The sequence below is a fragment of the Thermobia domestica genome, chromosome 2 (genome assembly GCF_964235325.1).
Source record: "Thermobia domestica chromosome 2, izTheDome1.hap1.1, whole genome shotgun sequence".
NCBI lineage: Eukaryota > Metazoa > Arthropoda > Insecta > Zygentoma > Lepismatidae > Thermobia > Thermobia domestica.
In genome coordinates this window covers 78,431,991-78,448,947 of record NC_137455.1, presented here as the reverse complement: position 1 = coordinate 78,448,947, position 16,957 = coordinate 78,431,991, and the positions used below count along the sequence as shown (strand labels likewise).

At 33.9% G+C, this 16,957-nt stretch overlaps 1 protein-coding gene across 1 annotated transcript in view; it reads right to left on the bottom strand.

Annotated features, from left to right (window-relative positions):
* The window catches only part of sax (type I BMP receptor saxophone), a 45,472-nt gene continuing 28,515 nt past the window's right edge, over positions 1-16,957 (bottom strand). The window contains exons 7-9 of the mRNA XM_081742416.1: positions 13,882-14,069; positions 13,463-13,688; positions 1-8,869 (exon numbers count right to left, since the gene is read on the bottom strand). Coding sequence (XP_081598542.1) covers positions 8,729-8,869; positions 13,463-13,688; positions 13,882-14,069 — 555 coding nt within the window. The 3' untranslated portion in view covers positions 1-8,728. The remainder of the gene's footprint in view (positions 8,870-13,462; positions 13,689-13,881; positions 14,070-16,957) is intronic.

The following is a 16,957-nucleotide window of genomic DNA, read 5'->3' as shown; positions in this document are numbered from 1 at the left end:
TTACAATTACAACTTTTATTTGTTTTCTGTTTCTGTTATAATACAACAATAATATACAGTGGCATGACAGGTTTCCTCTCATGTAATGACGATTTCATTTTGCGAATATTTCTCAAACAGTTAAAATGAATTAGGTCTTTGCGTCCCTGTTTCAATGTACTTTTTAATGACTCACACATTCATTCAATACAAGCATCAACAACAGATTCACACTCATATAAAATATTTACAACGCATTCATTTCTGATGTCATCAACAATTATACCTTGTCCCACTTACAAAAGCCGAAGTACATACACAAAACTGCATCTACAAAGTAAAAATGCTGCCTACAGGCATATAGCCACTTAAGCACCATGATCCTTTATATATTCTTTAATGAGGCGAAAAAAAAATGTCCTCACATAGCTCTTCCTCTGCTACGAGGCTATACAAAATAAAAAAGAAAATATAATGAAATATCTCCCCTTCTTTTAACCCAAAATTCTGTATAATGGCAGTGATAAATTAACTACTAAAAACGTATTCACAGCAGATCAGTATGGTTATGTCTTTGCTTGCAAAAAAGGTATAGTGTTTAACGGAATTTACACAATACTGTTACATGATTATTCCAAGCAAATATAGAAAAAGATTTTCCAGCGATTCAAAACAAACGAAAATCGCACATATTATTTGCACGAAGTACAAAATAAACTGATTATAACGCACAAGTACAGAAGAAAAGGAAAAGCGCAAAAAGGTACAAATACTCTATTACAAATGCTGTCTTATTGGATCCTGAATACGAGGCATAAGCTTTAACTTATATTGTTATTTTATTGTCTTTTTTAACTACAAGAACTACAGGTAATGCTCAGTGCAAATGAAAAATTGTGCACGCTTAGTTAGCATAGTTTATATGCTCTTTCTTATAGAAAAGCATTAACTAAGATATCTGTTTCAAATACAAAAATAGTTAATTTCTACTGCTAACATATCACAATTCATAGAGGTACGCAAGTAAATTATTATAAAATCTTTTGATCATAATAAGCAAAAAATATTGTTAGGTACTTGCAACTCTTTACCCACTGCATTATTAAATAATTATAATTTTTAAAAAAGCACATTCAAATGCAATGGATTAATCGGAACTACCTAAAACAGAGAACTTCGCGAAAATGAAGATACAATATCATTTAGCAAGTAGTGCGAAGTGTAATGCATTTACAAAAATACAAACAGCAGTTCATACCAACAAATCTCAAATATAATAAAACAACCACCCAACCACACACTAAATGAAATGTATCGAAAAAAAAGGCAACTTTCACGTCATTCTTCACATTTAGAGCAATTTACTCAATTATACCTATTTACAGAGCAGAAAAACTGTATTGAATGAAAATATTTACGGCAATAACAAAGAGACTTCTTACAATAATTTCAGTAAAATTTTATGTGCATTGTAATCCATCCCTCAAATATATATGAAACACCAACTGCCCTATAAGAAATTATTAATATACCTTTCTTAAGGGACACTTGAACTTACTTAAATATCAAACGGTAACAAGATAACGGAATAAAAAGAAATATATACATACAGCTGCAAACTGATTGATAAGAAATTGATTGCTACCTCATAAAGCGAGAAAGCAGCCAATCTCGATTAAGCAATTGTTTGGCTTTGCTCGTTTATTAAAATTAATAACTGTTATACGACCGGCGGTCATTTGTGCAGATATGAATATAGGCAAACCAGTTGTTTTGAAGGGGAGCTACTTGGCAATACTTTCCAAATCAAATATTAATTTTCTGTGACAAAATAATTTTCGATCTGTCAAATTAAAATTTCGGCGCTTAGGGGAGTAAATGTGTAACGGTGAAACAAAACACAATAATCTGAATGCCAACAATCGGTTTTCATCTTCAAATTTAAAAACTTTTTCTTGAAACACACCAACGCATGCACTCACACAATCATACATAACTTTGTCGAATCTTACACAATCCTACAAATTACATGTATTTTTACTTATTTGTGTCACACCTTAAGTTACTCAACAATATACTCGAATAATGACTTCACTGCATCTTCTAGCAGCTATTCATAAATGGTACAGCTCGTATCTAACACTCATCTAGTATGTGCTCAGTAAATTGTAATATTCACAGTTCACGCAACGTCCATTAGTACAAAAATTATAGTCAAATGCCATAAATAATTCGTCTTTTAACGTTAAAAACAGTTAACAATATTATCTCCAAATTATGATGTTTAGTCAAGTTCAGTGATTCCAATTGTAATGCACAACGGAATTCACTAGGAATATAGATGCACCATATCCAAGTTAAATTTACGAAATAATTATTCATGTCTGGTAATATTACATAATGAGATTCGCGTTTAATATTTCAAGCACAAAATTAATATTCTTATCAACAAATAATTCAAATTATATTTTCAAAACATCAAACACAATCATTGAAAACCTTTTTAATTTCACACATTGCCATAAAAATAATCCACCTTTACTGAAATGTGATAATTTATTTCATGCTGTAATCTAAAGAGAACTTCCTTTCCTGAAACAAAACACAAACTCCGTCTTTAGTATATAGTTTTCTAGTTAGGTATACATCAAAAGCTAAAATCGGAATATTTACCCATAATAAGAACAACTTTGTCAATATTATTGAATAACAATATTCTGTGAACTGTCTAAAATACACCCAAGTATTATGACAATCAAAATTTTAAAAAACAAACTGTTAGCACTAAATACATACTTTTATAATTCGTTCCCAGTGATGTAGCCTGGGGAGTGGGGGTCAGAGGCTTATATTCTCTCAAGAACGAGACCTTCAATGTTTGGTATTAATATTTTCTAAAAGAACGTATCTCATGCTTTTCTAATTGTGTTTCATAGTTGATTTTACGCAGGTGTTTTAACTCAGCTTCTCCGGGAGTTGTTTTGTAGGAAAATATTGCTCCATAAGAACTCTTTATCGTCTGTCACCCTGACAGCGCTTACTGCCCTAATGGTTATTAACAGGCAGAAGCTAGCATATGACACAAAAGCGCACATCCCATCCATCAGTCTTGCCAACTTCGTTATAATTTTACGTTGTCTTTATCAATACTTTCAAATGAATATGCAGAAAAAACAGTACCTTTTATATTTTATTTTTTCTGCTCAGAAATAGTAATAATAAAATTCCATGTTACATGTTTGAAAATATCCGAAATAAGAGATTATGTCATTATTTTTGGTATTATGGCATACAATTCAAAATGGTAATTTTTTGTTCCTTATTACGTAAATGACAACTTTTAACCAACGTTGGATTTTGTGCACTACGCATTCTGTTGTTACTCCATAACCAGCCGACTTTGCATTCTCATCAAGCGTTGGAAACTGCCTGATAGTGGGCTGGCGTGAAATCTGGGTAATGTAAACTCTTAATCGTTACTGTTGACAATAACCATTACTGTACCCTACTTGTTTAGTTAGGAGGCTTCTTGAGAGCAACCATAACGAAAATTCATTTAAGAAACTGCGGTAGTTGAATATAAAAATGATACTAGCAATTTCCTTTTCAAGCAAGGTTCAAGAAATATATAAAGATATGTAGGTTTCACTGTATATCAGTAGCAGAAGAAACAAAATTTCTGCTAGATGTGCATAATGTTTGAGACGAAAGATTTATAATAGTGTCCTGAAGGTACTTCAGATTCACGCAATTTTCTCAAAAAGTTTAAAAATATATCTTACCAGCTACTGAGTGAGCTTTATTATGATAATACATTTATTGAGAAAGTAATTGACGAATTTGCAAAAAAGGATACAAATGTGGGGTTATATATATATATATATATATATATATATATATATATATTAGTAAGGCAGAGTGTATTTAGAATCATAATCCTCTGAGATTCTCAGGTCTATTTTAATGTCGACGACGGTAATAACAATCATTTTAAATTACTTTCAAGTAATTTAATGGGTGCTTTTATACAAATTTTGCTTATTTTTCTTTCTGTATACGGCCCTAGTCAAATGATTTTCATGCTTAATTTATAATTTTCCCTTTTGTCTAAACTTCAATTCTTGCATAACTCGCACTGACATTACATATAAGCTAATTTTGTAAAACTGCTATTTCCTTATAACTGAAGGCAAGCATAATTTAATCCACTCCCTTCCCTTATTGAAATATTCAGGCTACGCCACTGGTATTCTGTAGAATATACATGATTTTTTTATAGCGTTCGTACTGCGAAGCAGATAAAAATTCAGGAAGAAATATAAACTGACAATTTTCCTTCCAATCATTTCTCAGTAGTTTAGCCGTCAAAAATTGTTTTTCCATTTGAGCACTTTCTCTTACTTTTGGTCAATGTGAAACAAGGCACAGTCCTTCCTGGTTTATATTTCAATCGAGGTTAAGGAAAATATTGTTTATACATGTTCTACATATCAAATTTAACTTTTATATTTTTTATCTTTCTTTGATACAAATTAAAAAATTAAGATACTGATTTAGTATAGCAGAATCTTATTACAAGGAAATAAATCCTTCAAGATTACTAATTCTTTAATATTATTCAATTTATATACTTTGTATCTGATGGTCACAAATATTTGTTGTTTTCAAAAAATTAATGCAAACTTGTACCTGCTTAAAATGAATGCTGCATATACTCACATGACAAATTAATGAAACTGCTGGGATTTACACAATTTCGATCAGTCTTTTACTGTGGTGCCTTCAAGCAAGTTACTTTCTGCATATAGATGCAATATCTGTTTGTTTTAGGTTAGAATGATAATTAGTCACTATACTTTCTGGTCCTAATTGATGTTTTGATATCGCCCGATCAGTCATTTCATTGTCAACGTTATTTGTATGAGGAAAAATAAATAGGTAAATTACGTATCAAAGCAATCCAGTTCGAATACCAATACGCTAGAATATGTGCAAAAATTATTAGTTCTTTACCACTCAACAGCTTGTCAATTCTGTGACTTTGCTTTAATATAATATTAAGCAAGTAATTATTTATAAAACCTTTCCACATTAACGACGAATTTTAAATTTTAATGCTACCTTATAGTACAAATTTAAGTAAACGTATCATTACTTAAAAGTATGCTGCTGGGAGCTGACATTTCATTTGTCTTAGCACTAAAGAAGACTATTCATCTTGAAACACATTAATGCAAGATTTTCACCTGATAAACGACAGAATAGCTCAAGATCGTGTTCCACAATTGAACATTACACAGTATGGACGAATAAGACAATGAAGAGAAAATGAGGTAGAATTTTGCCATGTATCAGCAAAAACCATCGTTCTACAGCATTTTAGAACGTTATCAACATCTTAAATGCTATTCATTAAGTTTAAATATTATTATTAGAAATAATTACAAAGACAACAGCTGCCTTTTATTAACTTACTACATATTTTAAGACACATTAATTTTAAATCTTTTTCCTGGTAAGTCTGCTATTTCTACTAACATAGTTACCTTAAGGCAATGTTTCTTGATTTATATATTTCAATGTCGCAATGTTTGTTCAATAGGATTGAACAAATAATAAAAAATTTCAAAAAACGTTCAATATAATCGTAAATTAGCAGTCTTTTAAACTTCATTAACATGTATATACACAAAAAAATATTTAAAACTCCAACTTCAGTTTCCTTTCTATTCGTTCCTTCTTTCTTTTTCTCCAGCACTGACTCCACATTTCCTGTTCAAATTAAATTCGTTACTAAAAGATACTTCTGGTGAAAGCATCTTATTTACATTCTTAATATTATGAATTCTTTTTTGATCTTCATAAATCTAATACATACGTTTTCTTAAATAAAATTGCTTTTTTTTTTTTTTTTTTTTCAAACTGAACGTTCTTACAATTAACGAACACTATTTAATTACTGCACAATATTATTAAGTTTTAGTATACCTTTAAAAGTAGAACACGTTTCATTGATCTTATCTTACAGTTTCACATAATTTACTTATATGAAATTTTAACATGTGTGTAGATAATTAAAAAATCAAGAAATCAGTAGCACCCAAGACTAGTACTATTATATACGCTGAACATAAAACAAACAAAACGGAAATAAATGACTATTTTCACCAGATTAATACAAGACTTAGTTTTTACTGCAAGTTTATCTTTGCACCGCTGTAATTCCTGCACACTGTAATATTGTAAAGGTACGACTAATATAATTTTTTATAGATGAAAAAAACAAGACAATAAAAACCTTTTTTTTAAATAAAAATAAAAATTTCTGTTAGGTTTATGATTTAAATATTTAGTATTATATAGAGTATGTCCTACTCTTGTGCTGCCTGGAAACGAATTTACCCCTTTCTTAAGACCTTCCTATAAACTTATTATGGTCATTTCTGGTATAGTAGGCCTATTTTAGTCTCATATATATGTTTACACAAAATAAATTAAAAAGAGAACCTAATTTACGACACCTTTCTTCCACAAAGGGACGGTCTATAAGCTAAACACTGGAGATTGGTCAATAAATTTCCTAGTTAAAAATAAAAAAAGAGGGAGGTACGCACTTGAGTGTTTCAATCCGCCCATGTTATTTCCGCCATTTCGTGCACATGCTGACTTCCATGGCATAAGAGCAGTATCACCTATTCAGTATCTTGGCTTTACTCTTCCACGGTTTCGAAAAGATGTACTTATGGTTTCATTAAGATATCAACACAGGTGAGTATGTAAGGCTCTTACCAATATAGAAGTTAAAATACTACAGTTTCGTCTTCTTGGATAAGTGTTATGTACCATTCAATCCAGAAGACGTGCAGTACTTTTACGATTTTTATTTTTTATTTATTTTTTTAAATATCGATTCTACACTCGGCTTTCTTTATATTCTTGAACGTTGCTACATGATATGTGGCATATATTTACTTTAAATACTTCACTGCAAGATCAATTTAATCTCTAGATACCTTTCCTTCAGCTCTTTTCTTCAGATGTCTGTCGTCTGTTCTCAGGATTACCTCGTTAACAATCCGATTTTATCGGTGTATTCGTTTATCATATAACATTCAATTTACAATTCTCATCCAGTATATAATCATAATGCACCCTACGCTCCTCACTGTACCTACACCTCTCTTGAAACTCAGAATACTTATGAGTTTGTCAAATGTTAACAAGTTCATGAGTATCTTTTACTGTACAATAGTTTTTCAATCTGTAATTTCAACAGTCTAGAGCCGTACTCTTAAAAAAAGGTGATCTTATTACAGGGAGATGATAAAAAGTTTCTAAACTTCACTTTTTTTTTTTTGAGGAAAATAATAAATAATTCTAAGTAAGAATTCTTCATTCCGTATAATGGAAGTAGAATTTTATATATATATATATATATATATATATATTAGCGAAAGTGGTGTAGTGATATTCCTTAAAGACTCATTAAGTAGTGATATTTCATAACAGCTTAATTTTCGTTTGATAATTCATTAACCATTATTCAGTCTAGTGGTTAGAGCGTTGGATTTATGTCCGCGTGGTCCCGAGTTCGATTCCCGGTCGGTGCTTCCCTACTTTCGGCGTTCACCCAGCGTCGTGAGGCAACCTGGAGAGTCATGTTGAAACAAGACGTGATGGCACTGGGTCTAGAAAGCTCCTGATGCGCCTCTTAGGGACAGGGCGTTGCAGCAAGCTGACTACGTGCTGGCCGTAGTTCAGCCGGTCGCTAGCGGATGGCGCTGGAGCAGGCTTAGGCTCACAAACGGGCCGTTACGCCACGTTGTTTGGTTTATACACATTATTCACTTATTATCTCTTATTTTACACACACACCAAAAAAAAAAAAAAAAAAAAAAAAAAAAAAAAAAAACTGGTGAAAATAGCCACATAAATTCCAGGTATACAATTCTGCACGAAGCAGGGCTTGCGAAAGTAAAAACAAAACAATTCATCGCTTTTTAAAAAGGCACATGTTAACATAAACAAATGTCTATGCTCAGATCTCTTTCTGCTCGATAAGTAACATTTATATTTGTTCAGAGTGGTACTTGCTTTATCAATGAACATTGTAATTCACTTTTAGCATACTGAAAATCTTGACATTTTGACAAAATTAACAGTGTGATTTTATACGTTCATAATTCTCCACTGCTTTAATATGTAACTAGTTTCAGGAAAACAATATGAAACATCCTAAGTTCTATCAACAGTCATCAAGGAACTGCACCGATTTTCTTACTCGTTTAAATTATACCCAATAAAAGATGTTTGTAGCACACAGAAACATAATCCTGTACCCGTCAAAAATAACCATGACTTTTCGCAAGTAACTGTTGTTCAATGTATTTCAGAATATTAAAATATTCTTTCCTGCTCATCTGTAAGTTTTTTAAAATTGTCTTTTTATTATTTTTATGTTGCCACTTTTTCTTGATAGAGAACATTTTGTTCAAGACTGTGCAAAATACAGCCAGAACAATCAGCAAACAATGTAAATGTTATTTAACTTCTTCATCATTGGATACATGTCTTCATTCCTTATATTCTTTTTAAATATGTATCTGTCACTCAATTGTGATTGTGTGTAGGTATGCTTCAATTTTACACACTATTTACACATTCTAACATGGGGTTAGTGCTTCATCGTCAACACTTTTTTTTTTCTTTCTTTTGTTAAAAAAAAAGTACATACACCTGTTCGAAAATATCACACTTCAATGTCTAGGTTTACCAGGGGATCTGCCAAAGCAAGTTTTAACAGAGTCTTTTTCACTCGAAGAGCTGGTAGACGAACGTTGGGGTTCTGGTGCCAGCACTCCTTTATTAACTTTGCCATCCCACATAAAGTCTGAAAAATAGAACAAGAACGTACATATATACTTGATAGATAGAAAGAAAATAAATTCAACATTCCAGTACAGCATTTTCCGTTCTCTCAATGAAACAAGGAAGTGGAGGTAATAACCTCCGCTTTTAATCACAAACAACTGGCTCTGTACTCTGATCTCATATTCCCGATGTAATAGCAGAAAGTACAATTCTATTCTTCCTAAAGTTTTACGAATTGCCATCTTACAATACTCTTCTTTTAATGAGAACAGTAAAACTCAGGAAAATTTTAAAGATTTATTAATATACCATTGAACAAGGAGTTGTGAGACGAAAGTCTTAAAACGCTACATTCGCTCTTATGTAAACATATGAAATCATTAAGTTACGTTTATTAATGTGTAGAAAAATATTAAACATTTCATCATGTATAACGAATAGAACAGTACTACTTTATTACTCGAATTTATTGCAAGAACTATATTAAGTTGTGATATGTATAAATTACGAACTAAATGAAACTATAAATTCAGGGTTATACACCACACAAAGTTCTGGCTGGCCATATAGTTTATTTGGGTAATGTCGGCCAAGCACATGAGCTCCCATCACAATTAGTTCTGCCTTTCTAGACCAAAGATTACAGTCTTTAAGCAAACGTATGTACAAGACTATAGACATACATCATGGATACTAGATGCGCTAGTCAGTATTACTAAACTGGGAACGGAATGAAATTTTTCAGTTTTATGTTCCAGGACTATGCCGGATAGGCTAAAAGACACGATGATGATGAGAAAAGAATGAAATGGTGGAATGAAGAAAGTGGGAGGAAACGGAAGAACCACGAGAAAACCCACGAATACGGTGTTTGTCCACCACCAGGTTCACTTGGCGCGAGTTGGGATCGAATCAGGGTTTCCATGCATCAGAGGTGAACGCTCTACCACTGAGACACCGCGGCCTCTAAATTGGGAACGACATACTGCATATGTGTCTTATAATCATATAAAACGTGTGTTATCTTTGATCAGTATTAGGAAATAAATTTTTGGGCTTTCGGCATTTAAGGTAATGTTGGCTCATTACATATGAGGGATGATGTCCCTTGGCTATCAAAAACCCGGGGAACTGGAGAGGAAGAAAGGAATGGGGGTAAAGTAGGAAGCGACCTGGAACTATTATGTGAGATACCATCTCAGCATTTGCCTAATGAAGATAAAGAAAACCAGGAAAACCTCATTCAAGATGGCCAAGTGTCCCCACGGGAATCAAACAAGGAATATTATCTTCGAATTTTTGCGAATACAAAGATCTGGCCTAAAACTGAGGCACAAGAAAAGATCACGAGAGATTGTAGTGATCATAATACGGAGTTAAATGAGACATCTCGAACGTTCTGCAGGGTACTGAAAGAAACATTCACCACTCAACAGCATGTGTACCACCCTTAACGACCCACAAACACATGCTCGGGAAGATGTTAAATGTCTGTCAACGCAGAGGTGGCCAATACACCAACCTAGGTTTACCAATCGATCGGCTAGTCATAAAAGGTACCCAAGGTAGTATGTTCTTACACTATCAATTCCAATGAGAGTAGTCTCAGTGGATTAATCCTGTTAAAAAAATAGCCAGTTAAAGCACATTGCTCACTTTGTACAGTTTTAATTAAGAACCTCTATACTCTGCAATCATTTTATTATTGTTTTGTGTAATAAAATGTTTTAAATCTATTATTTTTTCATTTATAATAACTGTTACCTTGTAATCAAAATCACCCTTATTTACAAAAAGGAGCAACCATACTCCTTTGTTTGAAACATTTTTTAGGATTTATTTACAGAAGAAAAAAAACTGGATTAAGTTAATTTTAATGAGAGAACGGACTGTTGTTTACGTCAATATTGTGATTCTATGAGATTCCTGAATATGGACGGTTGTTTTGAGCGAATGAGGAGGGGGAAGAATGGAAGGAAAAAATTAAAAAAGTAGTTACTATTATTATTGTTTTTAGCCGCGGGCCTCCATCTTACTAATACTTAGATTATAGGCCTAGGTTCATATAATTGGAAACTACTGGTCTATATTTAGGTAAATAGACCACCGGCGGTATCTGAAACGGAACGTAGTCTTCAAATCTAAAACGGGTGACCACTCTTGTCTAGAGTATGGTATCTCACACTCATTGTAGGTGGGATGGTCACTGCCGGAGCCCCACTGGAGCTCAAGTGCCGGCCTGCATTGTTCCACACGTACAGGGTTAGATCCGGAGACCTAGCAAACCAGGATAGAAGGCATTTGCCAAACAGAGCACGCTAAGTTGTCCTGGCGATATCCTGGTAAGTGGGGTAACGGAAGTGTTCAGATAAGGTTGGAGGACAGAAATGTACCACGCCTGAACGAATGCCAGAAAGTGGATGTGTAGCTTGTTTCCCCTCTTCCCCGGCATAAACACACACACACACATATAGATATATATATACACTACCAGAATGACACGTGAGTCCAGCTCATCTGCACGTCGACAGGCACATGAACACGGGAGTTGCCGTGTCCAAGACAGGGACGACTCTCACCGTTCTCAATTCGTCTCTCCATTACAGAATCTCCTGACACGTCGAAGACGTTCTTAGCGATAATCATGCAACAAAAACATCAACCTCCCTCCAACAATTGATTGCTTTGTGTTCATGCATTAACATGAGGGCCACTGTAGCTCTGATTCAACTGGCGGATGCCTCCTGTTAAGACAGAATAGCCCAAATGATCTTTGTATTTAGGCACAACCCGGTGCATCGCGAGGCAATGGGGCCAGTCTATTGTAGAAACTCTCTGTGACTCTCATCATATACATCACGATCCATACGAAACGACTACCTGGCTCTTCCAGCTTTACTATACGGCCATGTTTGAAGTCACCTAATTCGCTGGTATCGTCCTGGCATTGCAGAAACTGGCTGAGTCGAACACACAGTTTGACGACCTTCAAACTATATGTAAATTGTAAATGCCAACGCCCTAGCCTCACCAAAATGTAACTTCCCGTGAGATCAGTGGTAGAAAGTCAGCATTAACGGCCAAGGCACTGACCAGACATCATCCCAAAGGCGAAAGTGATACAAGCCAGCTGGTAAGCCCTAGCCTTCTACGAACTGCTGCGTCAGTTTAGTTTTCTAGTTTTGGTTGCTACGATTCAGAGCTTGGCGAAAATTCGAAGACAGTTGTACGATTTACGAATTAATTTTACGTAAGGAGGTTCAGTAGGAAGGTAGGTTGTTTTTAAGAGTTTAGCGCCTGTTGTCAGTGCAAGGCTACACCAGATGTAAATACACAGCTTAACGTGGAATCTAAACCACAATAATACCTATTGTGAATCAAATCCGGTTCTCTCGTACTGACAGTGGAACGGAATAAATACCGTATTTGCGCGAATATAGGCCGCACCTAAACGTTTGACACAAGATTACAGAAAAAGTAAATCTCGAATATAGGCCGCACTACTAAATTTACAAGAAATTTGTATGTTGCAGCTTTGGATGTGTATATCAGTCATTCATTCAAAGCTAGTGTAAGACAATTCTATAGAAATTACATCATGAACAAAGCAACTTCGAGGTCAGGAGGCTGTTTGCAACGTGCGTCTGTATCAGAAGTGTGTCGTTGGACTTTGGCTGCTTGGCGGTCAATATCGGAAGAAGCTGTCATGAAAAGTTTTTAAAAAATCCAATAATCTCGATGAGACTGAAAATGATCTTTGTGATAGTGACTGTGAGCAGCATTTTGGATCGTCTAGCGAGGGTAAAGAATCAGAGACACTGGTGATGCTGAGTGGGAAATGATTGTGCTTGATTTGGGTGGGTACAAACACGCTGACAAAGTTTTGCGAAACAAAGTTGCTTTTCTTTTTTGAAGAACAGGTATTGTATATAAATATACAGTATATGTTATATATACTGTGTAACAAAAATATTTATTCCTGTTAATAAAACTATTAAGTGTACAAGTGTTTTTTGTGCCAGTGTAGTGTAAGGTGTTACTGGTACCCAATGAAGGTGGCAATTTTTGTGAACAAAGTAAATTTTTCTGCTATTTTCTTCTTAAGTCTTTGATTGTTGACAAAAGAAACTTGTATCAATTTCAACCCAAAAGATACGTACATGTCATTTTGAAATTGATGATTTATGATCTGAGAGGGGAAATCTCGATTATATGCCGCACCATGATTTTTCAACCAAAATTTAGGAAAATAGTGCGGCCTATATTTGCGCAAATATGGTACCGTAGTAACTTAGTCATTAAGGACACTTGTTTACTAGAAAGGAACTGACTAAAGTCACGAAATAATGCAAAAAATATTGTTCTATGTTACTAACAGCTGGAACAGAGTACTTTAGAACAACAAAGGCAAAACTGTATGGTATAAAATTATATTCAATAGTTTTTATTAATAAGGACTTAATTCGCAATAAATTCAACATATATTTCTCTGTTCTTCATAAAAATCTTCTGGGAAATAAAATTTGTTTAAGTTTTAGATATATTCTCCCAAATAATTATCAATACATTGAATCAATATATTAATTTTACATAAAAAAAAAAATGCACTTACAACGTCAGAGGCCCAACGGTTTGGTATGCTTGGCCTGTGTTGATCAATACAAACAACTTTTCTCATCTCTTCGAAGCTTGGATCAGCAGGAACCATGTCAAAGAATGGAGGTTTATACTCTTCTGCAATCCCATTGGAAAGTGTTCGTCGACAAATCTCCCACAGAACTAATCCAAAGGCATAAATATCAACACGGCGGTAGGATTCAAAGCAGTCTGTATTGATTCTGAAAGAAGAAACAGAATTCTTCATGAAAATTGAATAAAATATAGTAATAACAAGTAATAAAAATATCAGTGGAACTTTTTTATTCCGAATATTTTCCAGCAAACAGTTTAGGCATTTTAAGTAACGTGTATATTACCACTAAATATGAGTAACTTAATAAAAGAGCGAAGTCATGGAAATGCAATACTTACGTCTCATCCAATACTTCTGGACTCATGTATCGTTTAGTTCCAACACGTGGATTTTGTCCGACGTTCATTTCTCCTGTAGCTTGTACGTGAGTCACTGCTAAACCGAAATCGGCGATCACACATGTTCCATTGAGTTTGACTAAGATATTCTTGCTTTTAATATCTCGATGGGCTATCGCTGGCTTTCCCTGAAGAAAGAAAAAAATAGACATTTTTTTTTTAAACTACTGTAATAAATTAAGTGAGCAAACTATTTATTTAAATAAACTTAGTACTAAACTCTCAGTATTCCTAAGAAAAATAACATCGAATATTTCGGAAACTTTATCGAGTTTCCACTATCAAGGATCGTAGAGGCTTAAAACATACTAAGAAAAAGTTCACACGCTTCAAGCTTAGTCTTCACTAGGTATCCTTTTAAAAAAATTGTACATTATTTTTAACTTGGTAACTTCTTTAGATAATTCAATTAATTTTGGGGGCTATCCCGTGCGCATATATATTCCCCTTTTTTAGACTTCCAAACTATGCTAAGTGTCGGAAGTCTTATAGAACAAATAAGTCCGTCCGCCTGTCTGTCGACAGTGTTCAGAGTAAAACCGGTAAAAAATATCAAGAAGCGGTTATTTGCAATCAATTCAGCGTCCCAAGAACGGATTCCATCTCCTCCATCAACCTATTATTCAAACCAGAAGTGGTTGAAATCAGCTATTTCAACGTTTTTGGCCGTAAAACAAAAACGGCAATAATTAGCAACAAGCTTTTTTTTATCCAATAGGGTCAGCGTCGTCTCAAAGGAACATATATCACCATCACCTGCAACACACTATCGAAATACGAAGTGACTGAAATGTACTAGTACTTCCGGTTTCAGTACTTATTTTTATAGAGCTAAAACGGAAGATCCGATTTTTTTTCTGTAATCGAGTCAGCGTCCCAAGGATAAATTTCATCTCTCCGATAACCCTCTTTTCAAACCGGAAGTGATAGAAATCGAGCATTTTCGATATCAATGTTTATCGACATAGAATAAAAACAGTAATAGGTAGCGACAAACTTCTTTTTTTTCTATCAATTCAGTGTTTAACAGAACATCACATCACCACCTGCAACAGTCTGCGGAAACAGAAAGTGGTTTAAATTTACTAGTACTTCCAGTTTCAATATTGATTTCCATAGAGTAAAAAAGAAATAACGAGGTGTTTTTTTAAATCTATTTAGCGTCTTATTAGTAGGTCTCATCTCCTCCGCTAACCCTCTATCCAAATCGGAAGTGGTAGAAATCAATCGTTTTGGGTTCTAACATTGATCGCTAAAACAAAATCAGTAATACATAGCGACAAGCTGTTTTCAGCAATCGATTTAGCGTTTCAAGATAGTATATCATCACTACCTGTAACGCTTTACTAAAACTGGAAGTCATTCGGATTTACTGGTATTTCCGGTTTAAATACTTATTTTAAAAGAGGCAACAAAAAGTTCCTAACAGATTTAGGTCCCAAGAAAGAGTTTCTTCTCGAGTTTTGTATATTTGTTGAAAGTGGTGAAAATTACGATTTTTTGGTTACAACACATTGTATTAATGGATAAAAGGGAAAATAATTAGCGATAAGCAGTTTTTCCATATGGATTCAGTACCAGGAATATGTTTCACTTCTGATATTATTATTTTTATTATAACCGGAAGTGATGAAAGGCAATTATATCTTCCAGTGTTAATGTTAATCTGCAGAGCCAAAACAAAAAAAAAAGATAAATGGCCGTTTGATATAGATTTAGTATCTGAGGAACAGGCTCTATCTTTTATCTTATTCTTCTATTGCAACAGGTAGTTACAGACGTACTACTTCAAATTTGAGTATTGGATTTGCTTGATTTGGAAATCTACCGTAGTTTCACATGATAAAACGAAACTTATTTATGAATTAAGCTTATTGGATGTGCACTTAACACTGTAAGCTTATACTTTTACATTTTCTCTTTTGCAGGTAATCGAAGTATTTTTGTATAATTCTTAACAAATCCTTCCCGTCTCTCACCTCGCGCCTTTGCGTGGAAGTCCCGGGTTCGATCACCGGCGGATCCCACGTTAAGTGTAGGTTCACGTCTCATATAGTCTGGCTGTTGAAAAGGATGTTAAACTCAAAATCAAATCAAAATGGTGTTTTCTTCCTTTCATTCTGCAATATAATTGTCTAACCAATTTAAAGAAAAAGAGCCTTTACATAGTACCACATAATTTTACAATATATCCATGAAATATATATATATATATATAAATTTCCAAAACTTGGGTAGTCTCTATTATTTGCTTACAAGAAGAATGCTTTACTTAAGCATTTTTTCTTTAGTTGGGTGTGAAGGTAAATAAGAACTTTTTTTTTTTTTAAAGGATATGAACTGGCGCACGATAATAATTTGAAACGTATTCTTTTATTTACTGTGTCTAATATTTAATGCACTATTAAGGTGTTATTTACGTGTTCATTAGCACCTTCCGCAGCAGTTTTCTGCAACTCGCGTACTACAAGTCATGTTACTTACAATTTCATCTTGCACTACTTCGTATGCATGATTAACAATGATGGAATCAGTAACAACTCTACTAAGGAGACTGTTTAGGTAGCTAATGGACTAAGTTGAAAGACTAATTGACTAAGAGTAAGTTTTCATGGAATACTTTCTCTTGAGTCTTCTAATTTTTGTTTTTGCAACCAAGTCAGTCAATGTTGCAAGTATTTTTTCTTCCTGTGATTAATTTTGTCCTTAATTACTGATCAGTTTAAGCAATATATCTGGCTTGAGGCACTGATTAAGGCAATTTAAAAATCTTGGTTCTTCATTATAGGCAAGTTCAACAATACAGCAGTACTTTGATCAGAAAACATTACTCAAATGACTAATATATACAGACATGTAATTTCTTCAATTGTCTTGATCGAGTTTATTTGGAATAATGTGACACAACAGTTGAGTTGATTTTGAGTTTAACGTCCCGTTCAACAGCGAGGCTATATGAGACGTGGACCTACTGATTAACGTGGAATCCGAACCACATGAGCTCCCGCCGGGAATC